General features: G+C 42.3%; 1 gene segment (V, D, J or C); it reads right to left on the bottom strand.

The window, feature by feature from the left end:
- Window positions 1-11,904: 11,904 nt before the first annotated feature.
- Window positions 11,905-25,311, bottom strand: LOC126060251 (immunoglobulin kappa variable 4-1-like). The segment is given in 2 exon segments: window positions 11,905-12,218; window positions 25,251-25,311. Coding segments are annotated over 2 exon segments (363 nt in total).
- Window positions 25,312-26,007: the final 696 nt, after the last annotated feature.

Below are 26,007 nucleotides of genomic sequence, written 5' to 3'. Positions count from 1 at the left end.
GGGTTCCAACTGCTAACCTTCAGGTTGGCAGCCCATCACAAACTGCTTGAAGCACCGTGATCTAAAGAATGGTTTCTGTTCTAACTCACAAACAGCTTTAAATGGGTTAAGATTCCATAAATGATGGACTAGTTTCCTCAAGTCAACAGTTTTGAGGAACAATAAAAAATGCTAGAAAGAAATGACAAGAGAAATGGAGGAATACGGAAAATTTCTGCCTCAATTTTTCATAAAAAATTATACCTAGAAAATGAGCTCTAAAGATACTTTTATCCTGAAGGATACTTGAAAGACACTGGAAACACTTGAGATGGGATTCCAGGACTATGCCTGGAATGCCAGGACTATGCCAGAGAAATGGAAGACAGGTTCAGAATTTACCCTTGTGGAGAGTCTTCAGGGACCCTATTAAGTAGGGTCCAGGAGAGCTCCAATCTCAAAGTAAGTGTGAACTACAGAGAAAGTGGAATCTATCATGCCCACCATGGCTAGGAAATGATAATAAGGCTCTAGATTCATTGTGGAAGTACCCACAAAAACCCACAGGAAAAAAAAAAATACAGGATTTCATTTTGAAGTTGTGATTAAACATGAACACTTCAAGGAGTTTCATTCCAGGTATGCGTGGCCTTGGTGTGCCAGGAACTCTTCAATCTTGAAGTTGTTTTAAGGTAGTCCAGCTGGTAGGACCAACAAATGGAAGCCCCTCTGGAAGAGGGCACGCCCATCATAAATCTTCAGGAAATCTCACAAACAATTTTTCAAGGGCCAATATCACCAAGAAGCCAGAGACTCTTGACATCCAAGGACAAAACATAACTAGTATAGCCTTGCTTGCTAAAAGCACAGAGGATTTGAAGCACTTACTGATGAAGATCAAAAACTACAGCCTTCAGAATGGATTACAACTCACATAAAGAAAACAAAAATCTTCACAACTGCACCAGTAAGGAACATTATATTAAATGGAGAAAATATTGAATTGTCAAGGACTTCATTTTAATTGAATCCGCAATCAATGCTCGTGGAAGCAGCAGTCAAGAAATCAAACAACGTATTGATTTGGACAAATTAGCTGCAAAAGACCTCTTTAAAGTGTTGAAAAGCAAACATGTCACTAGGAGCTACGGCTGTTAACTAAAAGGTAGGCAGTTTGAATCTACCAGGAGCTCTGTGGAAACACTATGGGGCAGTTCTACTCTGTTCTATGAGTCAAAATGAACTGGATGATAATTTTTTTTTTTTTCTTGTCACTAGGAGGACTAACGTTAACCTGACCAAGCCATGGTATTTTCGATCACCTCATATGCATGCAAAAGCTGGCCAATGAATGTAGTTGTTGTTGTTAGGTGCCGTCAAGTCGGTTTCAACTCATAGCGACCCTATGTAGCACAGAACGAAAACAGCGCCCAGTCCTGTGCCATCCTTATAATCATTGTGATGCTTGAGCCCATTGTTGAAGCCACTGTGTCAATCCATCTTGTTGAGGGCCTTCCTCTTTTCCACTGACCCTGCACTTTACCAACCATGATGTCCTTGTCCAGGGACTGATCCCTCCTGACAACATGTCCAAAGTATGTAAGGCACAGTCTCACCATCCTTTCTTCTGAGGTGCATTCTAGTTGTACTTCTCCCAAGACAGTTTTTTCGTTCTTTTTCTAGTCCCTGAACTATTCAAAATTCTTCAGCGATGCCACAAATCAAAGGCATCAATTCTTCTTTGGTCTTCCTTCTTCCTTTTTCACGTCCACCTTTCAGATGCATGTGATGCGATTGAAAATACCATGGCTTGGGTCAGGCGCACCTTTGTCTTCAAGGCCATATCTTTGTTTTCAACACTTTAAAGAGGCCCTTTGCATCAGAGTTGCACAAGGCAACGCATCTTTTGATTTCTTGACAGCTGCTTTCATGGGTGTTGATTGTGGATCCAAGTAAAATGAAATCCTTGACAACTTCAGTCTTCTCTCTGTTTATCATGATGTGGCTTATTGGTCTAGTTGTGAGGATTTTTGTTTTCTTTATGTTGAGGTGTAATCCATACTGAAGGCTCTGGTCTTTGATCTTGATCAGTAAGTGCTTGAAGCCCTCTTCGCTTTCAGCAAGCAAGGTTGTGTCATCTGCGTAACACACTTTGTTAATGAGTGTTCCTCCAGCCCTGAGGCCATGTTTTTCTTCATATAGTCCAGCTTCTCAGATTATTGCTCAGCATACTGTTTGAATAGGTATGGTGAAAGAATACAAACCTGACGCACAACTTTCCTGACTTTAAACCACTCAGTATCCCATTGTTCTGTCCTAACAACTACCTCTTGATCTATGTACAGGTTCCTGATGACCGCAATTAAGTGTTCTGGAATTCTCAGTCTTCACAGTGTTATCTATAATTTGTCATTATCCACACAGTCAAATGTTTTTGCACAGTCAATAAAACACAGGTAAACATCTTTCTGGTGTTCTCTCCTTTCAGCCAGGGCCCACCTGACCTCAGCACTGACATCCCTGGTTCCACATCCTCTTCTGAATCCAGCCTGAGTTTCTGGCAGTTGCCTATTGATACACTACTGCCGCAGCTGCTTTTGAATGATCTTCAGCAACATTCTGCTTGTGTGTGATATTAACAATATTGTTTGATAATTCCCTCATTCTGTTGGATCAACTTTCTTGGGAATAGGCATAAATGTGGCTCTCTTCCAGTCAGTAGGTCAGGCAGCTGTCTTGCAAATTTCTTGGTATAGACAAGTGAGCACTTCTAGCACTTCATCCATTTGTTGAAATATCTCAATTGATATTCTATCAACTCCTGGAGCCTTGCTTTTAGCCAATGCCTTCAGGGCAGCTTGGACTTCTTCCTTTAGCACCACTGGTTCCTGATCATACACTACCTCTTGAAATGGTTGAACACCAATGAATAAGAAAGACCAAAGAAGAACTGATGCTTTTAATTTATGGTGTTGAGTGTACCATGAACTGACAGAAGAATGAACCAATCTGTTTTTGAGCCAGAATGGTCCTGGCCAATGATTCCAGCTCTCCTGGACTCTAGCTGACTGATCCCTCCTGACAACATGTCCACAGTATGTAAGACACAGTCTCATCATCCTTGCTTCTAAGGAGCATTCTAGTTGTACTTCTTCCAAGACAGATTTGTTCGTTCTCTTGGTACTCCATGAACTCTTCAATATTCTTCAGCAACGCCACAAATCAAAGGCATCAATAGTTCTTTGGTCTTCCTTTTTCATGTTCAGCTTTCACATGCTTGTCATGTGATTGAAAATACCACGGCTTGGGTCAGGCGCACCTTCGACTTCAAGGCGACTTCATTGCTTTCAACACTTTAAAGAGGCCCTTTGTAGCAGAGTTGCACAATGCAATGCATCTTTGGATTTCTTGACAGCTGCTTTCATGTGATTGTGGATCCAAGGAAAATGAAATCCTTGACAACTTCTGTCTTCTCTCTGTTTATCATGATGTGGCTTATTGGTCTAGTTGTGAGGATTTTTGTTTTCTTTATGTTGAGGTGTAATCCATACTGAAGGCTGTGGCCTTAGGACTTCATCAGTAAGTGCTGGAAGTCCTCTTCACTTTCAACAAGCAAGGTTGTGTCATCTGCATAACAGAGGTTGTTAATGAGTCTTCCTCCAACCCTGAGGCCATGTTTTTCTTCATATAGTCCAGCTACTCAGATTATTTGCTCAGCATACAGATTGAACAGGTATGGTGAAAAAATGCAACCCTGACGCACAACTTTCCTGACTTGAAGCCACTCTGTATCCCGTTGTTCTGTCCTAACAACTACCTCTTGATCTATGTACAGGTTCTTGACGAGCGCGATTAAGTGTTCTAGAATTCCCATTCTTCGCAAAGCTGTCCATAATTTGTCATTATCCAGACAGTCAATTGCTTTTCCACAGTCAATAAAACATAAGTAAACATCTTTCTGGTGTTCTCTCCTTTCAGCTAGGCCCACCTGACCTCAGCACTGACATCCCTGGTTCCACATCCTCTTCTGAATCCAGCCTGAGTTTCTGGCAGTTGCCTGTCGATACACTACTGCCGCAGCTGCTTTTGAATGATCTTCAGCAACATTCTGCTTGTGTGTGATATTAACAATATTGTTTGATAATTCCCTCATTCTGTTGGATCAACTTTCTTGGGAATAGGCATAAATGTGGCTCTCTTCCAGTCAGTAGGTCAGGCAGCTGTCTTGCAAATTTCTTGGCATAGACAAGTGAGCACTTCTAGCACTTCATCCATTTGTTGAAATATCTCAATTGATATTCTGTCAACTCCTGGAGCCTTGCTTTTAGCCAATGCCTTCAGGGCAGCTTGGACTTCTTCCTTTAGCACCACTGGTTCCTGATCATACACTACCTCTTGAAATGGTTGAACACCAATGAATAAGAAAGACCAAAGAAGAATTGATGCTTTTAAATTATGGTGTTGAGTGTACCATGAACTGACAGAAGAATGAACCAATCTGTTTTTGAGCCAGAATGGTCCTGGCCAATGATTCCAGCTCTCCTGGACCCTAGCTCAATACGGTCCCTGAGGATTTTCCACAAGTGTAAATTCTGGGCCTGTCTTCCATTTTTCTGACATAGTTCTGGCATTCCAGGCACAGTCCTTGAATCCTATCTCAAGGGTTTCCAGTGACTTTAAAGTATCCTTCAGGCAAGACTTCATCTCTCTTACTTTGGACATGTTATCAGGAAGGACCGGTAATTGGAGAAGGACGTCATTCTTGGTAAAGCAGAGGGTCAGCAAAAAAGAGGTAGACCCTAAATGAGTTGGATTGACACAATGGCTGCAAAAAAGGGCTTGAAGATAGTAAAGATTTTGAGAATGTCGTAGGACCAGGGAGTGTTTTGTTCTGTTGTACTTATGGTCACTATGAGTTGGAACAGATTTGATGGCACCTAACAACAACAACAACAGGTTATGAATACAAATGTGATGCAACAGAAGGAATAAAAAAAAAAAAAAAGGAGTTCTATTCACACTTCAGATTTGGGCATTATAGGAGTTTTTTTTTTTTTTTTTTTTTAAAGAAATAAATGAGGAACTACAGGAACACTTCTGATCTGAAAAACAACCAATTGAATTTCTAGAAATTAGAAATGGAATTACCAAAATTTTAAAAGTCAGTGGAAGAAAGACTAGGCTAGATGCAATAACAAGGACAAAGTTTACCCTCACACATGAAACAACCAAAAAAAGAATTAATTAATAAAACGTATATTTAACGGTTAACATCATCAGCTCCTAGGCTATCAAAAGTCACCTCAAAAACAGAAACAAGCAAACAAACAAACAAAATCCCTGGGAATCTACTTCTGAAGAATCAGCCTTTGAAAACTGTGGTCACAGCACTACCAGGACACAGGTGGGGTCACCATAAGTCAGAATCTCCTCAACTGCAAACAGTTTTTAATCTTGTAAAAGAAGACTGTCAGTCCTTTCTTCCAAGGCCTCATGGGTGGATTCAAACTGCTAACTTTCTCTGTAAGTGGTCCAGCATGAAACATTTGCTCCATATCTCTAGGTAAACCTTTTTTGGGGCAGAGAACACAAAGTGAAATGTGTCCATGCCTGCCATATTTAAAAAGGAAGTAAGAAGAGAGTGCCCTATAAGATTTTCTACCCCACCCTGTGCTTTAAGATGTTACTATCATACTCCCTGGGTCTTGGCAAAAATGTCTCCTTGTCAGCACCCCACCTGGGCTCAGCCCTGCTGACCTGAGCCTCATAGTGGAGCCTTTTCTAGGGGGTGGAACCTGAGCAACATCACACGAGAGAGAAGCTGCAGAATGGTGACACCACCCAGAACCTCAGGCTCCTGCTCTGCTCTGTTCCAGGGGAGAGGATATTTGCAAACCTAGAGACGGGTTTTTCTCTCCAGAGTAATTCCTCCATTCCCATCTACAATTTTAAAATGAGATATGAAATAAGTGCTACAGCAACACAGGCCCTTCTACCTATCGCAGATATAGATTCTTTTGGTTTGGTTATTTCTTCTATGCCTGATTGCCCAGCATCTCTGCATCATACCCCTGTGCCTGTCATTACAGGTTTCTGCCAGCAGATAGTGAAGACACAGGCACCAGAACCCCAGGCTGTCTCCCAGGGAGAGAGTCTCCATCAGCTGAAGGACCAGTCAGAGTCTTCTCTGCAATGACCTGAGACACCACTTAACTGGGAAGGCTCCTAGGGTCCTCATTTACCACACTTTCACCAACGTTGATAGTGTGTCCACCCGCTTCACTGGCAGTGGATCTGAGGCAAACTTCACAATTGCTATCAGCACCATCGGATCAAAGATAGTACAACAAACTGCTGTGTTCCAAAATCAAGATATCTTGTCAAAATAATGTTACCTCAGATATAAACCTCTTACCAGGGCAGAAGTGCAGGAAGGGTCCCACTTACTAGACACTGTCACAGAGATCGCTGTGGTTTATTTGTTTTGATCACAAAAAAAGTTGGCATGAGGTAGTCAGAAAATCGGCAACTGGGCCTTCTCTGGCTCCAAAAGAGAGCAAGCCTCCTGCCCTTCCTGCTCACGTCCTTCAAATCTGCTTTCAGTCCTCACCCTGGGCATCACTAGGCGGCCATTTGCAGTCCCATCTGACCCTCTCTAACCTGCGTCAACCCTGACTCCCAAAAGCCTTTATTGCTGCCCCGGAACAGCACCTCCTCCCTAAGCCAAAGGCTAGAGCCACTATCCCCTGAGCATTCCTGTCTCTATTTCCCCACTCAAGTTTATGTCAGAAAAAACATCTCAGGAATGAAAAGTACTAGACCCCTGCTTGCCTTTTGTATAAAAGCAATGCAAGTTATATCATTTCAAATACATTAAAAAAAAAAAAAAATCCTAGTATAAAACTGAGGAACAGAGAATAAGGTCCTTCAATCATAAGAAAAATGAAAAAACAGAGTGTCTACTTTTTTTTTTTTTTGTATAAGACAGAATTTTACCTTTTTCTTAAAAGAAGTTTTTTAGAAATCTATTTTGGCTTTCTCTGCACTCCTCATGTTCCCATTTCCCTGTTTTTTGTTGTTAGCTGCCATTGACTTCATATTCAATTCGTAAAATTTCATACCCACTGTAAATTCCAAGCTTCTCCTTTATAAAAATGGCCTCACCCAAACCAAGGACGCCACGGCCCCTCCCTTATTTCGTCACATTCGTCTTGCAAAACCTAAACCCTGGAAAAAACTCTACCCTCCACACACCTGCATCCATGTTTGTAATGTGGCTGGAGAAAAACCCACAATTATTCTGATTCTCTCATCGTAAATTTATACACACAACCTCAGGACAGCCCTTAATCCTGCCTCACAATCCTACTTCATTGACCTGGTTCATTCAGTCTCCACCCTTTGTCTTTTCTTTTCTCTTCAAGTTTTAACACCTACTTCTCATCCTGCCTTTCAGCAAATGACCTCATTTCCTGTGTCTTGGACGAGCTTCCACTAGCTCCTCTCATGCGTCTTCTGACCCACAGTCATCTACACCCCATGTGCTGCCTTCCTTCCTTCCTATTACTATTGATGAGCAGACAGCTCTGCTACCTGAGGCCAGGCCCTCTGCTCCTATACACCTGTCCCTCCAAGGGCGTCTTGGCATTTCTCACCTCTCTTTTCTGAGTTATCCATGTTCCCCTCATATTAGCTTCATTTCTGTCAGCATGAAACATCATTTTTAAAAACTCTGCTGATTTCATATCCCCTCCAGCTATGTCCTGTTTCACTCATTGAAAGGCTTCTATGTAGTCACCAAACCGAGGCTGTCTCTTTTCATACTCCCCAAATTTTGCAATCTCTGCAGTGCTTTCTATCACCAAGGCCGTATTTTCCATATGCTGATCCTTCTTTATTTCCAACTTTCTCATTCCAATCACCATCCTGGTTGCATATTCAATCAATTTCAGACCACAGAACTTGGTAAAAATCTTCTATTTCTTTGTCTTTGGCCTTAGTGATTGGTGGGTAAATTTGAATACTACTTGTATTAACTGGTCTTACTTGTAGGCCTGTAGATGTTATTCTTTCACTGTCAGCCTTGGACTTCAGGATAGATTTTGAAATATTCTTCTTGATGACAAGTGCAATGCCATTCCCTTCAGGTTGTCATTCCTGGCATGGTAGGCTATATGATTTTCGGACTCAAAACGACCAATACCAGTCCATTTCAGCTGACTACTGCCTAGGATATTGATCTTTATGCATTCTATTTCATTTTTGACAATTCCTCATTTTCTAAGACTCGTATTTCATACGTTCCACATTTCCATCATTAATGGATGTTCAGCTGTTTCTTCTCATTTCGAGCCATGCCACATCATCACATCAATGTCCCGAAAGCTTGACTCCATGCGTGTCATTAAGGTCAAGTCTAAGGAGGCAGCTCTTCCCCAGTCGTCTTTTTGAGTGCCTTCCAGCCGGAGGGGCTCATCTTCAGGCACTGTAACAGACATTGTTCTCCTGCTATTAATAAGGCTTTCCCTGGCTGATTATTTCAGAAGCAGACCACCAGGTCCTTCTTCCTAGTTTGTCTGAGTCTGGAAGCTCAGCTGAAATCTGTCCACTGTGGTGACCCTCCTGGTATTTGTATATCAGCAGCATAGCTACCAGCATCACAGCAATACGCAAGCCCCCACAGTATGACAACCTGACAGACGTGAATTCTGTGTCTAATTTCTGGAAATTTTTTTTCAGATCTGTAGTGCCCTGCTTTTAGTTTTTGTGCCTTGAGTGCAATCTAAAGTTTATCATTTATTTGTCTAAATAAACTCACACAGCTCCCAAATCTAAAGCGTGAAGAGGATGCCTTTGTTCCCTGTTCTTTCAGTTGCGTCACCTTCAGATTCATATCCCAGTTATCTCATGTTCTTGGATGTTAAGGATCTCTGACTTCTTGGGGGTATCAGTCTTTGAAAAATTATTTGTGAGGAGTCCTGAGCATTTACGATGGGTGTGCCCTCTTCCAGAGCAGCTTCCACTTGTCGGACCTATCTATTGGGCTTTCTGAAACAAATTTCAAGGTTGGAGAGTTCCAGAATCACCTGGGCCATACACGCCTGGAGTGAAACTCCTTGGAAAGTTGACTTTCAGACACAACTTCCCAAGGAAATCTTGCTTATTTTTTCCTGTCCATTTCCACAATGACCCTAGAGCCCTTTGATCATTTTCTAGGAGTTGTGGGAAGGATAGGCTCTCTTTCTTTGCTTCACACTGAGTTTGGGATTATAGTCCTCCTCCCTTGGCTCTAGCACAACATAAGGTCCCTCAGGACTCCCCACACAGGTAATTTCTGGGCCTATCTTCCATTTCCTTGGATCTTATATAAGCTAGAATTAAATCTTTAGTGTATGTAGTGACCTTAAATTCTCTGTCAGGATACAACGTGACTTTAGAATTCAGACATTTTCTGGCCATAAATTTTTATCAAAAAGTGAGCCAAAAGTTCTCCATTGTCATCTGTTCTTTCTTTTATATATTTCTAGCATTTTGTATTATTTCTCCTGGATTGTATATCTCAGGAAACTAGCCCATCATTGAACCCATTTTATTTTCTTTTTTCTGTTATTTGAAATAGAAACTCTTCTTAGGAGAAGCTCATGTTTGTAGTTTTAGAGCTTCTCAGTTGATATTAGAGCTTCTAAGTTGACTACTTTGTCTTTTCTAGTTATTGGATCTTGATTTACATTGCTTGGTTTCACAACCAGTTGCCCATGTGCTTTGCTTCCATATTCAATGATGCCTTTGCATAGACCCTCCAGGCCAAGTCTGGCTGCTCGTATTTTATAAATGGGGACTTTGCAATGTGAGCTGATCTTTATCAGGCAGGTGAAGGCAGCAAGATGGTGTTCCAGGCTCCTGTCCTCATGTTCCTTTGCTCTGGATCTCTGGTGAGAAATGAAAAGTGCTTCAATCCCTTTAGAGAAGTTTCTTTGTAGAGCTGAAAAATGATTTCAGGACGTAGTGGTAAATAATGGGCTAATGATGTGTGACACGTATTCCACTGAAATGCACATTTAAAATGGTGTATTTTAATGTGCCTAGGAAAAAGTGTGTGCATGTATGTATACTAATTGTCCTCTCTGATTGCAGTGTCAGTGGGGACATCATGGTAACACAGACTCCAGTCTCCTTGACTGTGTCTCCAGGAGGAAAGGTCACATTCAGTACAAGTCCAGCCAAAGTGTTAGCAGCATTTTAGCCTGGTATGGGCAGGAAGCAGCACAGGCTCCTAAGCTGTTTATCTCCTTTGCATCCCACTAGGCATCCGAGATCCCTGATGGGCGTCCTGGCAGTGGGTCTGGGGCAGACTTCACTCTTACCATCAGCAGCCTCCAGGCTGAGGATGAGGCAGGTTATTGCTGTTAGCAACATTATGGCTACAGTCTCACACTGCTTCAGCCTGGAACAGGAGCCTCCTCCCAGGGCTGGAGGTCTGTGAGTCTTCACTGCACCAGCTGCTTCCTTCCTCCACAGTTCTGAACACGCACACTTCCTCTATCTGCCCCAGAAGCCTCATTTCCCAGACATGGATTTTTCTCTCCAGAGTGCTCCTCCTATTCAGATAGGCCTGCATTTTGAAATGAGATATGAAATAAATGCTACAAGCTAACCAGGCCTGTCCCCTTGTCCCAGTTACAGACCATTGGTTTGATCTTCCTTCTCTCCCTGATTACACAGCATCTCTGGATTATCCTCGTGTGTCTGACGTTTTAGGTTCCAGAGGGCAGATCCTGCTGAGTAGGTGCCAGAATCTCTGCTGCCTCCGAGGAGAGACAGTCTCCCTAGCTGCATGGCCAGTCAGGTTCTCATCTACACTGAATGGGAACACTATTTGTGTTGTCAGTGTAAACCGGAGCAGGGACCTACAGACCTCATTTACCACATGTCCTTTACACATCTTGTGATGCTGGACAGATTTCTGTAGCACTTGCAGATTAATACAGACTAGGAAGAAAGGCCTGGTCATCTACTTCTGAGAAATCAGCCAGTGAAAACCCTGTGGATCACAACAATAATATTGTTCATTGAATTGTCATGAGTCATGGAGTCACAAGGTGGCAGCTAACAACAGGAAAGAACCATGATTTCCTTCAGTCACTAAATTAAACTTGCCCACCCAAGGGATTATTGTAAAGAGGAATTGAGAACTAACGAAAAAAGAACATGGGAAAGCGGTCACATGTTTCTAGAGTAAAAGGATTAATGAGTTAGAGTCTCACCTTTGAAAGAATGAGTGTCACTGACGGAAATGGAGAGGAGAAAAAGGCAGTAAAATGGGAGCTTAGAGCAAGAAAACAACTTCATTGCCATTGACCAGGAAAGCTTTGTTGGAAAACAGGATCCATGGAAGGAAAAAGTAAGAGAGGAATATTTCGTCTTGTAAGGGAAATTTTTAAGTATGAAGGACCCCAGTTTAATACTGGGTTAGGTCCACAGTTGTGAGGGGTGACTGATAAGAAAGAAAAAGTCCAGGAAATCTAAGAATTAAAATGAGAACATTTCAGAGGCAAGGAAGCACAGGGAAGAGAGAACTAACTGATCTTTCAGGGGGTAAAACACACTGGATATTTCCCCAAGTCTGTCACGTGATCTATCCTTGTGAAACAAGCAAGTTCCTGTGATATGAAAACTCCTGACAAAGCCTATAAGAGATTTTTAGAGCATTCTTTTTTCTATAATTTCCCACAAAAGGGGATCCAGAAGAAGCCACATCCCTTAAGTTCTCCTGAAACCTGCACATACTCCAAGGAATTAGTCGGGAAATGTGGTCTTTGAGGCAGAGAGAGGAGGCGTGCACTTTCAGGGCTCAGCAGAAAGGAAGCAGCTGGTGCACTGAAGACTCACTGGCTTTAACCTTCGGGAGGAGGTTTTTGTTCGAGGCTAAAACACTGTGGTAGCTTCATTATAAGAATCTGCGAAACAGTAATAAACTGCGGCGTCTTCAGGCTGGAAGTTGCTGATGGCGAAAGTGAAGTCTGTCCCTGACCCACTGCCACTGAACCGGTCAGGGACCCCAGATGCCCGGCTGGATGCAGCATAGATGAGCAGCTTAGGAGCCTGTCCTGGCTTCTGCTGGTACCAGCCTAAGTTCTTGCTCACACTCTGGCTGGCCTTGCAGTTGATGGCGACCGTTTCTCCTTGAGACTTAGCCAGAGAGGCTGGAGACTGGGTCACCACAATGTCCCCACTGGCACCTGAAATCAGAGTAGACAATTACCATGTATACATTTATACACACACTTTTTCACGCATACAACAAAATATACCATTTATACCACAACTTCTAGTGATATTAAATATCAACAAATAATTGGTTCCATTTTACAAATAACTGTCATTAACATTATATGTTAAAATCCTTTATCAACTGTAGAAAGATACTACTCTGGAGAGGTTGAAACACTTTTCATTTCTCACCAGAGGCCCAGAGCAACAGGGACATGAGGACCAGAGTGTGTGGCACCATCTTGCTGCCTCTGCCTGCCTGATGCAGATCAGCTCCCATAGCAAAGGCCCTGTTTATGGTATCTGAGCAGCCAGCCTGGTGTTGGAGGGGCCTATGCAAAGCAGTCAGTGAATGGAAAGCAAATTACATGGGGGATAGGTTGTGAAACTAGCCAATGTACTTCCAGAGCCAAATATATAACATAAAGTATAATTTTATGAAGAGAAAAAACAAAGCAGGATAGTAGAAGCTCTAATACCTCTCAAAAAAACAAAAAAAAAACTTCCAGTCCAGCACATTCCAACTCATGAAAACCAGATCTGTTACACAGTAGAGCTGCCCCATAGGGTTTTCTTGCCTGCATTCTTTATAGAAGCAGACTGACAGGCTTTTCTTCCAGGGTAGCCCTGGGTGTGTTCAAACTGCCAATCTTCATGTTAGCAGCCCATCCAGCTGCTTGAAACACCTAAAATCTAACGAATAGCTTCAATTTTAACAAAAAGCATTTGAAATGGGTTCAGGTTCCATAAATGTTGGACTAGTTTCCTCAAATCAACGGTTTTGTGAAACAGTAAAAAATGCTAGAAAAAAAATAGAAGAAAAGGAAAGAATACGGGAAATTTTTGTCTCAGTGTTTGATAAAAATTTATAGCTAGAAAATGTCTGAGCTCTGAAGATACTGTATCCTGAAGGATACCTAAAAGACACCGTAAGCACTTGAGATTGGATTCCGGGGCTATGGAAGGGCCAGGGAAATGGAAGACAGGCCCTGAATTTACTCGTATTGAAAATCCTCAGGAAGCCCATCCTGAGCTAGGGTTCCGGAGGGCTCAGATCAGAAAGGAAATATGAACCAATGAGAAAGTGGAACCTATCATGCCCACAGTGGGTAGGACCTGTTAAAAGGGCTCTAGAATCATTTGTGGAAATGGAGAGGAAAAATCAAGCAGGATTTCCTTGTAAAGTTGTGAGTGAATGCCAACTTTTCAAAGAGTTTCATTCCAGGTATGGATGGCCTCTGTGGGCCTGGAACTCTTCAGCCTTGAAGGTGAGACTTCACTTCTCTTACTTTGGATATATTATCAGGAGGGACCAGTCCTTGCAGGAGATCATGCGTCATAAGGTAGAGGGTCAGAGAAAAAGGGAAAGAGCCTCAAAGAAATGGGTTGACACAGTGGCTACAACATTGGGCTCAAACATAGCAAAGGCTGTGAGGACGGCTCAGGACCAGGGGGTGTTTCGGTTGGTTGTACACAGAGGGTCACTATCAGTTGGAACCAATGTGATGATGCAGAACAACAACATGATATGAATACAAATGTGACGCAACAGAAATAACAGGGAACAAAAGGAGCTCTGTTCACACTTCACATTTGGGCATTATACGAGTTTATTCAAAGAAACAAATGACATACTTAACATTCTATGCAAGGTACAGAAACCAAAAATGGGGACACTTCAGATCTGAAGAAGAACAAGTTGAATTTCTACAAATTAGTAATGGAGTTACCAAAATTTTAAAACTCAGCAGCAGGCAGACTTCCATTTGTAGGCTAGATGGAATAACAAGGGCAAGATTTACCACCACGCATGAAACAATCAAAAAATAATTAACTAATTAAAAATTATATTTAACAGTTAATACACTCAGCTCCTAGTCCTAGCCTCAAAACAAATAAAATAAAATAAACAAAAACCTGGCGATCTACTTCCAAGATTAATCATTGAAAACCATACCATTGAGACACATGGGGTCACCATGAGTCAGAATGAAGTGGCTTTTCATCTTACAGAAGTGCATCGCTAGGCCTTTCTTCAAGGACCCAGAGGTGGATTTGAACTGCTAACCTTTCAGTAGTAGTCTAGCACAAACATTAGCTCCACATCACTAGTTAAACCTTCATTTGGGGAAGATAATCCAAGATCATAGGTGCCCGTCACTGCCATATTCAAAGAGTGAGTCAGAAAAGAGCACCTACAAGATTTTCTCCCACAACCCTGTGCTCTGAAACTTTCACCATCAAACTCCCAGGCTCTTGCCGTAAATGTCCCCTCACCACCACCCCACAATGGGCTCAGCCCTGCTGATCTGAGCCTCATAAATGGACCCTTTTCTGGAGAGTGGTAGCTGAACAACATCACACGAGAGAGAAGCTGCAGGATGGTGACATCATCCAGAACCTCAGGCTCCTGCTCTGCTCTGCTCTGTTCTAGGGGAGAGGGTATTTTTAAACACGGAAATGGAGTTTTCTATTCAGAGTAATCCTTCCATTCAGAGCTACGATTTTAAAATGAGATATGAAAAAATGCTACAAGTGACACGGGCCTGTCCGCCTATCGCAGATAGTGATTATTTTGGTTTGGTTGTTTCTTCGATCCCTGATTGCACAACATCTCTGGATCATCCCATGTGCCTGTCATTGCAGGTTCCTGCCAGCAGATGGCGATGACACAGTCTCCAGGACCCTGGCTGTCTCCCTGGGAGAGAGTCCCCAGCAGCTGAAGGGCCATGATTCACATGATTTGAACTCATTGATTTTAATTGAGAGATGTTATAGGCCTATCTTAGCAAGTGTTTTAAAAGAAAAGTATTTCCTGCTGTTGTTTGGAGGGTGTCCTCTAAGTGTCAGCTATGTTAGGATGGTTGATAGCCTTGTTCAGTCTCCTACATCCTAACTGACCGCACTGCATGCTGGATGTGCTACAGAGCCTTTACTGCTCTGAGGCCCTCTCGACGCTGGCCGAGTCCATGTACCTGGTGAAGGGGCCACACCAGTATACCTGGGGGTGGAATGAAAGTCCAGAACTCAAAGAGGCCTACCAGGTGCTTCCTTCCTTTAGGAAAAAAGGCGCACAGTAAAGATGCAGAGATAGAATGTATATTCCCCCTTACACCTTGTCTATGGGGCACACAACATTTATCTTAAGGGGGGACAATATTTCACACCATTTTGTGCCAGCCGTAAAGGGTACTTCTCAGAAATAAAAGCTTAAGATCACCTTCAACTAGGGGACATCAGCCACCAGACCTCAGCCAACATGCTGCCTGGCATCCCAGGAAGAGCCTCCGGGTCGTTTTCAGACCCCCGAGCTCATCTCGACTTGATCCCTGGATTTGTGCTCTACTTAACCAGCTGCCATGTTGTCAGCTGAGACTCCTGGTGACCCCGTGTGTGTAAGAGTAGAACTGGGCTCCGTAGGGTTTTCAGTGGCTGACTGGTCTGAAGCAGGCCAACTTGCCTTTCTCCTGATAAGCCTCTTGGAGACTCAAACTTCCAGCCTTTTGCTCAGCAGCCAAGTGTTTGAACTGCTTGCACCACCCAGGGCCTCCTGAGCTCTAGTTTAATAACCTGCTGCTGTTGAGTCAATTCCGAGTCATAGAAACCTTTTTGGACAGAGTAGAACTGCCCCATAGGGTTTCTTTATGGAAGCAGGTGCTCTAGTTAACCCACTGCCCTTGGGTGGATTCTGACTCATAGCGGCCCTCTAGGACAGAGTTGAAGTGCTCCATAGAGTTTCCAAGGGTGTAAATCTTTAACGGAAGAGGACTGCCTCATCCTTCTCCTGCAGAGCGGATGCTGGGTTCAAACCATAGACCTTTTGGTTACCCTGCAAGCACTTTAACCACTGCAAAACCAGGGCTCCTTGTTAAGAGGGCCAAACATTGTAGAGTAGAGATTCTGTACTTCTTTTGTATTTAGGAAACCCTGGTGGCATACTGGTTAAGGGTTAGCCTGCTAACCAAAAGGTTGGCAGTTTGAATCCACCCGGCGCTCCTTGGAAACCTTATGCAGTGATTCTACTCTGTCCTTTGGGATCACTATGAGTCCCTTTCCACTCCACCACAAGTTTGGTTTTTCGTTTTTGGTCCTAAGTCAAAAGGACACTAGGAGGCACTCAGGTCAAATTCTTGACATGTTTCTACTGTTTCAGCTTGGAGTCCAAAATGTCTGTATTTGCCTGACACATTAAGGTGTTACTGTTATAAAACCAAAAAAACCTAACTCACCGCCATTGAGTCAAATTCTTCCTGTCTCTCTGTCTCCCTTTTCCTGTCCCTGTCCCTCTGTTTGCCTGCAGATATCAATCTCAGGCAACTTTTATAAGAGTTTTTCCACTATCTTTTTTTTTGTACAAGTTCTGAGGGTAAAAGAGCTATATAAGTAATATTAATTGTACACTTTGAATCCAGGGTACATCAGTTTTAATGAATCCTGTAACTTTAGTATCAAGCCAGAAATAAAAGATATTGCTCTTTTGCTACTCAGAAATATTATTGACAAGTAAACATTTGCTAAACTTTTTTAATATAATCAACAAGTTCTGCCCTTTTAAAAATGAAAATAAATAATAATAATAATAATAAACCATTATCTTCATGGTCCTTCCAAATAATGGTTACTCTATGTGTGTCACAGCAGAAGTGAGCTCCACAGGGTTCCCTTCCCTGTAATCCTTATGGAAGCTGATTTCCTGGCCTTTCTGTGGTGGCACCGATGGGGGGTTTGAGTCATCAATCTTTGGTTTAGTAGGTGAGTGGAATCTGTTTGTGCCACCCAGAGACTCCTTGAATCTTTACTTTGCCTTAAATAAATAATGCTGGTGCATTCTGGGATAGACAATTAAGATTAATTCTCATAATTAGTTTCAAATTTCTCCCAGGGCTGCCAAGATAATTGCCTATGAGAGAACCAAATAAGGAGGTTCCTAATTTCCAAGGAAAAGAATATGAAAGAGGAGTGAGATCTGCCCAAGTAAGTTTCCATCTAGGTCTTAAAAAAAAAAAAAAAAAAAATTTTTTTGTTCAACTTTATGGTTTTCCCTGACTATTCTAAGGAGCTCAAATTTCTTTGATGAGGTTTCATTTTATCATATCTTGTTATTTCATTCTATCCCTTTTAATTCAATTCGATTTGATTCAAATTGTTTCGATTATATTTGATTCATTACTGAACCTAACAGAACAACTTTATATATGCATGTAAAGAAAGAGAAATAAGATAGAATATTCATCAAGGTCAACAAGTGGTTACCAGGAATATCATATTCACTACCTGAGGCATAAAAATTCTTTCCTCTTTTCCCCTTGCCTTAAACTGGGCTATTGGCTGTGTATGTATAAGAGAAAATTGTTTCTTTCCTATCAAGCTCTTTTGACTTGAGGCTCTTTAGGAGTTTCATTCACTGAGTCCCAGGGAAAGAGAGTTTGTAGCACTAGATTCCAACATTCTTAATCAATTAACCTGGTATCACCATATACCAGACAATATTTTTTAGCAGGAATCTGTTTTTGTTTTTTTAATTGTACTTTAGATGAAGGTTTACAGAACAAACTTTTTTTTCATCAAACATTTAGCACACACAGTGTTCTATGACATTAGTTGACCACCCCATGACATGTCAACACTTTTCCTTCTCAATCCTTTGTTCTCTATTGTTATCTTTCTTATTCTCTCCTGCCTTTCAATTCCTGTCCCAGGGCTGGTGCACTCCTTTAGCTTTGTTTTGTTCCTTGGGTCTGTTCAACCTTTGGCGGAAGGGTAAACTTCAGGAGTGAACTCATTACTGAGCTGAAAGCATGTCAGGGGCCATACTCTCAGGGTTTCTCTAGTCTCTGTCAGGCCAGCAGGTCTGGTCTTTCTTTCTGAGTTTGAATTTTTTCTACATTTATCTCCAGGTCTTTCTGGGAACCTCTATTTTAGTCTCTGTCACAGCAGTCAGTGATGGTAGCAAGACACCCTCTCGTTGTACTGGACTCAGTCTGGTGGAAGCTGTGGTAGATTTGGTCCATTAGTGCTTTGGACTAATCTTTCCTTTGTATCTTTAGTTTTCTTCATTATTCCTTACTCCCAAGGCAGGGAGACAAGTGGAGTACCCTAGATGGCAGCTCACCGGCTTTTAAGGCCCCAGACACTACTCACCAAAGTAGAATGTAGAACATATTCTTTACAAACTATGTTATGGCAGTTGAGCTAGATATACCCCAAGATCACAGTCCTCTCAGCCCTCAGCCCAGCAATTCGGTCCCTTAGGGAGTTTGGATGCATCTACAGAGCTACCATGACCTTGTCTTGTACAAGTTGTGCTGGCTTCTGTGCTATTGTGTACTGCCTTACCCTTCACTAAAGTTTCTACTTAACTACTGGATACCAGACAATCTCGAATGATCTCAGGTCCAGCTCATTATTTGCAGACACTCTGTGGATCAGCATGGTGGGTGTGGGGAATGATTCCTTTTTTAGGTTACCTGAGCGAGAACCATGCAGGATGGCCCTAGACACTCATCTGTCCATCTTCAGGGTCTCTGATGTTTTCTTACAGTGTCAGGACCATGTGCAATGTGTCCTTGACATGAATACTGCATTTTACAATCCAAAGTGACCACTACTCTAGGCAGTACCAACTTTCTGTCTGTTGGTTTTCCTCTAAACACAGAAGACACTTGGTTAATTGCTCATAGGAGAGGCCCACCCTCCCCTTGGTCCTCTCCACACTGCTGTACCCGCCAAGGGAATTGCATATTGTTCCCCAGGGAAGACCTTCCCTGGCAAAGTCTGAGATATAAGTTCAACTCTAATCTGCCTTTCCTTACCAGGACTCATGAGATCAACTTGTAAAATGAGGTTTCCTGCTCAGCTCCTGGGGCTGTTAATGCTCTGGATCCTTGGTGAGGATAGAGGGTGGATGGGAAAGGAGAAGGAGGTGGGGAGGGTCAGCTCTCAGGGCACCACTTCCCCTGTGCATTCTGTTCTCAAGTTAGGTGAGGATGTCACACACACTGTGGGAGAAATATGGTGTTCAGACCTGTGAAACTCAGGAGAACAAGAACAAGAGGGACCTGATCTCTGGTGAAGATTTTAGAAAACAAAGGGGCTCTTTTCTTTTTCTTTTTTTTAATTGTCTGGTTTAGGGTATGTATAATAATTTCACACACACACAAACACACTCACACAAAACAATTAATTAGCCTGAAATAAATAGCGAAAGGGAATCTTGAAAATCCTCCTTAATATTGGCATGTAACCTTTCACTTCTCTCTCATAATTTTAACTTGCAATGGGGATACTGTGGTGACTCACACTCCAGTCTCTCTGTCAGTCATGCTTAGAGAGCCAGCCACCATATCCTACAAGTAGAGTCAGAGCCTCCTACATAGTGATGGTTACACTTATCTGAACTAGTACGAGCAGAAGCCAGGCCAGCCTCCACGGCTCCTAATCTATAGGGCATCAAGCCTGTTCTCTCAGCTCCCAGTGGGTCAGGAACAGATTTCACTCTGAAAATCAGCAGGGTGGAGGCTGAGGATGTTCCAGTTTCTTACTGACAGCGAAGTATACGACTTCCTCCCACAGTGGTCCAGCCCTGCACGCAAACCTCTCTGCTTGGGGTGGCCTAGCTGCCCAAATGTGTGGCCTGTGTGGGGAGCAGTCCCAGCAGATTCTCTGAGGCTGCTAAGAGGAAGACGTCGGAGACCTCAGGGGAATAGGTTGAAGCTGAGGACTCTAGACCATGTGTGCCTCTGCTACACCTCAGATGCTGCCTGTTCATGGCCGGTCAGCTCCACCAGTCTTGACATGGCAGAGCCAGCAGGGAGAATGGAGGAGGTCCAAGTGCCTCTGAGCAACTAGACAAGATGTCAGGAGAGCTGACTGAGAGCTCATCCTAATCCTCCTGCCTGTGTACATTTGTCAGTTAAATTTGTTCAGCATGACAGGCATACATTTGACAGAGACAGTAGCAACACAAGTTGAATACATGTGGAGGTTAAGTAGGCTTTTTGTATATTTCATCAGGATACTATTTGATGATATTTAGCCATTAGTATTTTCCCACTTTCCCAACAACCTGCTTCTTATTTTACCATTTGCGGTTCCCCTTGAATTAAGATATTTGAAATATCATTCTATACTAGATGTCCTCAGGGGGAGTGTGGCTGAGAAGAATTGGTGAAGATGCCGGTTTTTGAGCTTCCAGAAATCCTTTTGTAAATGTATAGGAGACACAAGATGCTAATTCCGCAACCGTTGAATTTCCCCAATTACTTTGTGTTGAGAAAAATGATTTCGAGAAATTTTATAAGTTGGGTTTTAAAAATAAAAAGCAAAGTGAAAGATGTAGAATGACATTTACTCCATAAACTACTAGAAGGATATAGAATGAAAGCAATGTTTTTTCTTTCTAAAGGTAAGAATTTTAAGACTCTGTCCATATTTATGCCTATTCCCATGAAAGGTAATCCAACTGAATGTGGAAATCATCAAACAATATTCATTCAAAAGTGGCTACAGCATTATATTGGCAGGGAACTGCTAGAAATGCATGCCAGATTCAGAGAGCAACCTGGGACAAGGGCTATCATTGCTAATGTCAGATGGATCCTGGCTAAAAGCAGATAATACCAGAAAGATATTTACCTGTGTTTTATTGACTATGCAAAGGCATTCCACTGTGTGATTTGTAACATATTCTGGATAACATTGCAAAGAATGGGAATTCCAGAACACCTAAATGTGTGCTTGAGGACCTGTGCATAGGTCAACAGGCAGTCATTCAAAGAGAATAAAGAGGTGCTGCATGGTTTAAAGTCATAAAATGTGTGTCTCACAGTTGTATCCTTTCACCATACTTATTCAGTCTCTATGCTGAGCATATAATTTGAGAAGATGGATTATATGAAGAAGAATGAGGAATCAGGATTGGAGGAAGACTCGTTAGCAACCTGCATGATGCAGATGACACAAACTTGTTTGCTAAAAATGAAAAGGACTTGAAGCATTTACTGATTAAGATCAAGGACCATAGCCTCCAGTATGGATTACACCTCAACGTAAAGAAAGCAAAAATCCTCACAACTGGGCCAAGAAGTAACATCATAAAGAAAGGACAAAACACTGAAATTGTCATGGATTTCATTGTCCTTGGATCCATAATCAATGACCATGGAAGCAACATTCAAGAAATCAAAGGATGCATTGCACTGGGCACATTGGCTGCAAAAGACCTGTCTAAAGTGTTAAAAAGCAAAGGCTTCACTTTAAAGACTGAGATGCATGTGAACCAAGCCATGATGTTTTCAATCGCCTCCCGTACATGTGAAAGTTGGGCAATGAATAAGGAAAACCAAAGAAGAATTGATGCCTTTGAATTATTGTGTTGGCGAAGAATATTGAAGATACCATGGACTTCTAGAAGGAACAAATTTGTCTTGGAAGAAGTACAACCAGAGTGATCTTTACTCCTAAAGGAGGGAGGGTGGTGAAACTTCGGCTCACATACCTTGGATATGTTCTCAGGAGGGATCAGTCCCTGCAGAAGGACATTGTCCTTGGTAAAGTAGAGGGTCAACAAAACAGAGGAAGGTCCTCAAAGTGATGGATTGACTCAGTGGCTACAACAATGGGCTCAAGCATAACAAGAACTATGAGGATGGCCTAGGACTGGGCAGTGTTTCATTGTGTTGTTCATATGGTTGCTAAGAGTTGGAACTGACTGGATAGCACCTGACAACAACAACAAAAATGAGTAATATACTGATGAGATTTTTTTTTCCTGCAACTCCAAAAATCAGAACTGTAAAATGGTTGGTATGAATAGTAACATTCAAGGTGAAAAAACATTGATAAAAATCTGGTACTGTCAAATATTGAAATATATTCTTATCAGTCAGGGATTTTGATTGCAAAGAAGAGAAACCAACCAAGTCTAAACTAAGCAGAAAATGAAATGATTACTGGGTGACATGCAGATTTGAGTGAAATTGTACAGATCATGGTGTAGAAAATGTACATGAAATGAGCTGGCAAAAGCACAGTTCATGATAAATCAGAGAAAGAGGTTGTTTGTATATGATCCCACCACCACCACAGATGGACTGGCTCCACCACCACTGGACACCAGTGATGGAACATTGGATATTGGAAGCCTCTGCAACCATTCTGTTTGCAAACATTGTTGACTCTGTGAATTGAGCATTAGTACCATTTCCTCATGAGCAGTTTCAACAAGTGCTCTTTGAGAATGTATTTCCATTCCAAACTGTAATTGACCAAAATCAAACCCATTACCATTGACTTGATTCCAATTGCTAGCAACCACATGAGTTACAGAGCAGACCTGAGCTCCATAGACTTTTCTGTGCCGTAATCTTCATGCAAGCAGACCACTAAGACTTTCTTCTTCAGCTCCACTGGGTGGGTCCCAACTGCCAAGCTTTTAGTTTAGTACCTGAGCACGAACTATTTGCACCACTCAGTCACCTGCAGCAATTATGGCAGGAAAACTAAAATATAACTATTGTTATCAGAGAATCCAAAAAAAAAAAAACATTTTTACCATATTCAAATAGTACTGCTCTATTCAAAAAGTAAGAAGCATGCAGTGTAGAAGTTTTTGAACCAGAATCCTTTGATCTAAGAATTTCACCATTACACTCTGTGGTTCTTTGCATAAATGTTTGTTTGGCACACCCCAACCTGAGCTCACACCTGCTGATCTGTGAAGTACAGAAACTGTTGAATCAGTGTGTGCTGTCTTGGGCATGTTCTCAACAGTAACAACAAGAAAACAACACCCTTTCCCATCGAGTTGATTCCAACACACAGTGACACATAGGACAGAGAAAAACTGCCCCATAATGATCCCAAGGTGCGGCCAGTAGAGTTGGACTACTAACCTTTTCATTAGTAACCATAGCTCTTAGCCACTGTGCAACCAGGGTTAACACAACCAAGTTGAAAAAAAAGAAAAAACAAAGCTATGAAATAGAGTTTCTTGGGGGATGGAATCTGAGCAACATCACACAAAGAGAAGCTGCAGGATGGGCACCACCCAGATGCTAGGCTCCTGCTCTACTATGATCCAGGTGAGACAAAACCTAAACATGGAGTTTTCTCTCCAGAGTGATCCCCCTATTCAGATAGGTCTATGATTTGAAAAGAGATGTGAAATAAATGTTACAAGCCACACAGGCCTGTCCGCATTACCCAGTTAGAGACCATTTTGGTTTGATTTCCCCTCTATCCCTGATGGCACAGTATCTCTGGATCATCCTCGGGTGCTTGTCATTTTAGGTCCCAGGGGGCAGATCCTGCTCCCTAGGTGCCAGAATCTCTGCTGTCTCCCAGGAGAGAAAGTCTCCATTAGCTGCAGGGCCAGTCAGAGTCTCCTCTACACTGACTGGAAACACTACTCAGGCTGGCAACTGCATAAACCCGAGGAGGGGCCTACAGGCCTCATTCACCTCACTTCCTCTATGCATGTTGTGATGCTGAAGAGGTTTCAGCAGCACTTTCAGAATGGTAGAGACTAGAGAGAAAGGCCTGGTGATCTAGTTCAGAAAAAGCAGCCAATGAAAACCCTTTGGATGACAACATTCGGATGTTATTGTGCATGGGGTCATCATGAGTCAGGGGCTGACAAGATGGCATCTAACAAGAAGAAAGAACCATGATTTCCTTCAGTCACTAAATTAATCTTGGGCGCCCAGGGAATTAATTTAAAGAGGAATTGAAAACTAATGAAAATAGAACATGAGAAAGGTGTCACATGTTTCTAGGGTGAAAGGGCTAATGAGTTAGAGGCTGGCCTTTGAAAGAATGAGTCCCACTGAAAGACATGGAGAGAGGAGAAAAGGTCAGTAAAATAGAAGCTTAGAGCAGGAAAACACCTTCATTGACATTGACCAGGATGGCTTGGCTGGAAAACAGGATTCATTGAAGGTAAAAGTAAGGCAGAAATACTATCTTCTGTGAGGGAGATTATAAATATGAAGGATCCAGGTTTAATATCGGGTTAGGTGGAGACTTGTGAGGGTTGATGGTATAAAAAGGAAAAAGTCCCATAAAATAATGAATTAAAATGAGAACTTTCTAGAGTCAAGAAGGCACAAGGAAGAGAGAACTGATCTTTCAGGGTAGAAAACTCACTGGACCCTTTCCCGAATCAGTCATGTGATCTATCCATGCGAAACAAGGAGGTTTCTGTGATATGAAAGGTCCTGAAAAAGCCCATGAGGGATTTTCACAGCATTCTTTTTTCTATATTTTACCACAAAAGGGGATCCAGCAGAAGCCACATCCCTTAATTTTCCCCTGGAATCTGGAAATACTGTAAGGAATTCGTCAGGAGATGTAGCCTTTGTGGCAGACAGAGGAATCGTGCACGTTCAGGGCTGATCAGAAAGGAAGCAGCTGGTGCAGTGAAGACTCACTGGTCTGCAACCCTCGGGACAAGGTTTGTGTTCGAGGCTGAAGCACTGTGGGAGGTGGATTATTATAACTCTGCTGACAATAATAAACTGCGGCGTCTTCAGGCTGGAAGTTGCTGATGGTGAAAGTGAAGTCTGTCCCTGACCCACTGCCACTGAACCGGTCAGGGACCCCAGATGCCCGGCTGGATGCAGCATAGATGAGCAGCTTAGGAGCCTGTCCTGGCTTCTGCTGGTACCAGGATAAGTAGCTGCTCACACTCTGGCTGGCCTTGTAGTTGATGGTGACTGTTTCTCCTTGAGACTTAGCCAGAGAGGCTGGAGACTGGGTGATCACAATGTCCCCACTGGCACCTGAAATCAGAGTAGACAATTACCATGTATATTGATACACACTCTTTTTCACACATACATTAAAATATACCATTTATACCAGAACATCTAGTGATATTACATATCAGCAAATAACTGGTTCCATTTTGCAAATAACTGGCATTTCCCACTATATGTTAAAGTCATTTTTCAACTCTAGAAAGATACTACTCTAGAGAGATTGAAACACTTTTAATTCCTCACCAGAGGCCCAGAGCAACAGGGACGTGAGGATCAGAGTGTGTGGCACCATCTTGCTGGCCCTGCCTGCCTGATGCAGATCAGCTCCCATAGCAAAGGCCCTGTTTATAGTATCTGAGCAGCCAGCCTGGTGTTGGAGGGGCCTATGCAAAGCAGTCAGTGATTTGAAAGCAAATTACATGGGCGACAGGTTGTAAAACTAGCCAATGTACTTCAAGAGTCAAATATATCACATAAAGTATAACTTCATGACTAGAAAAGACAAAGCAGGGTCATAGAAGCTCTAATATCTAAAAAAACAAAACTTGTACTCCAGTGAATTCCAACTCATGACAACCACATGTGTTATGCAGTAGAGCTGCTCCGTAAGGTTTTCTTGCCTGTGTTCTTTATAGAAGCAGACTGACAGGCTTTTCTTCCAGGGTACCACCTGGTGTGTTCAAACTCCCAACCTTCAGGTTAGCAGCCCATCACAACTGCTTGAAGCACCCAAGATCTAATGAAGAGCTTCAATTTTAGCTTAAAAACAATTTTAAATGGGTTCAGGTTCCATAAATGTTGCACTAGTTTCCTCAAATCAACAGTTTTGTGAAACAATAAAAAATGCTGGAAAAAAAAAAACAACAAGGAAAGGGAAGAATATGGGAAATTTTTGCCTCAGTGTTTGATAAAATTTATAGCTAGAAAATGTCTGAGCTCAGATGATACTTGTGTCCTGAAGGATACCTAAAAGACATTGCAAGCACTTGAGATTGGATTC

Source organism: Elephas maximus, chromosome 17, assembly GCF_024166365.1.
Source record: "Elephas maximus indicus isolate mEleMax1 chromosome 17, mEleMax1 primary haplotype, whole genome shotgun sequence".
Classification (NCBI taxonomy): domain Eukaryota; kingdom Metazoa; phylum Chordata; class Mammalia; order Proboscidea; family Elephantidae; genus Elephas; species Elephas maximus.
This window is presented reverse-complemented; position numbering and strand designations above follow the sequence as displayed.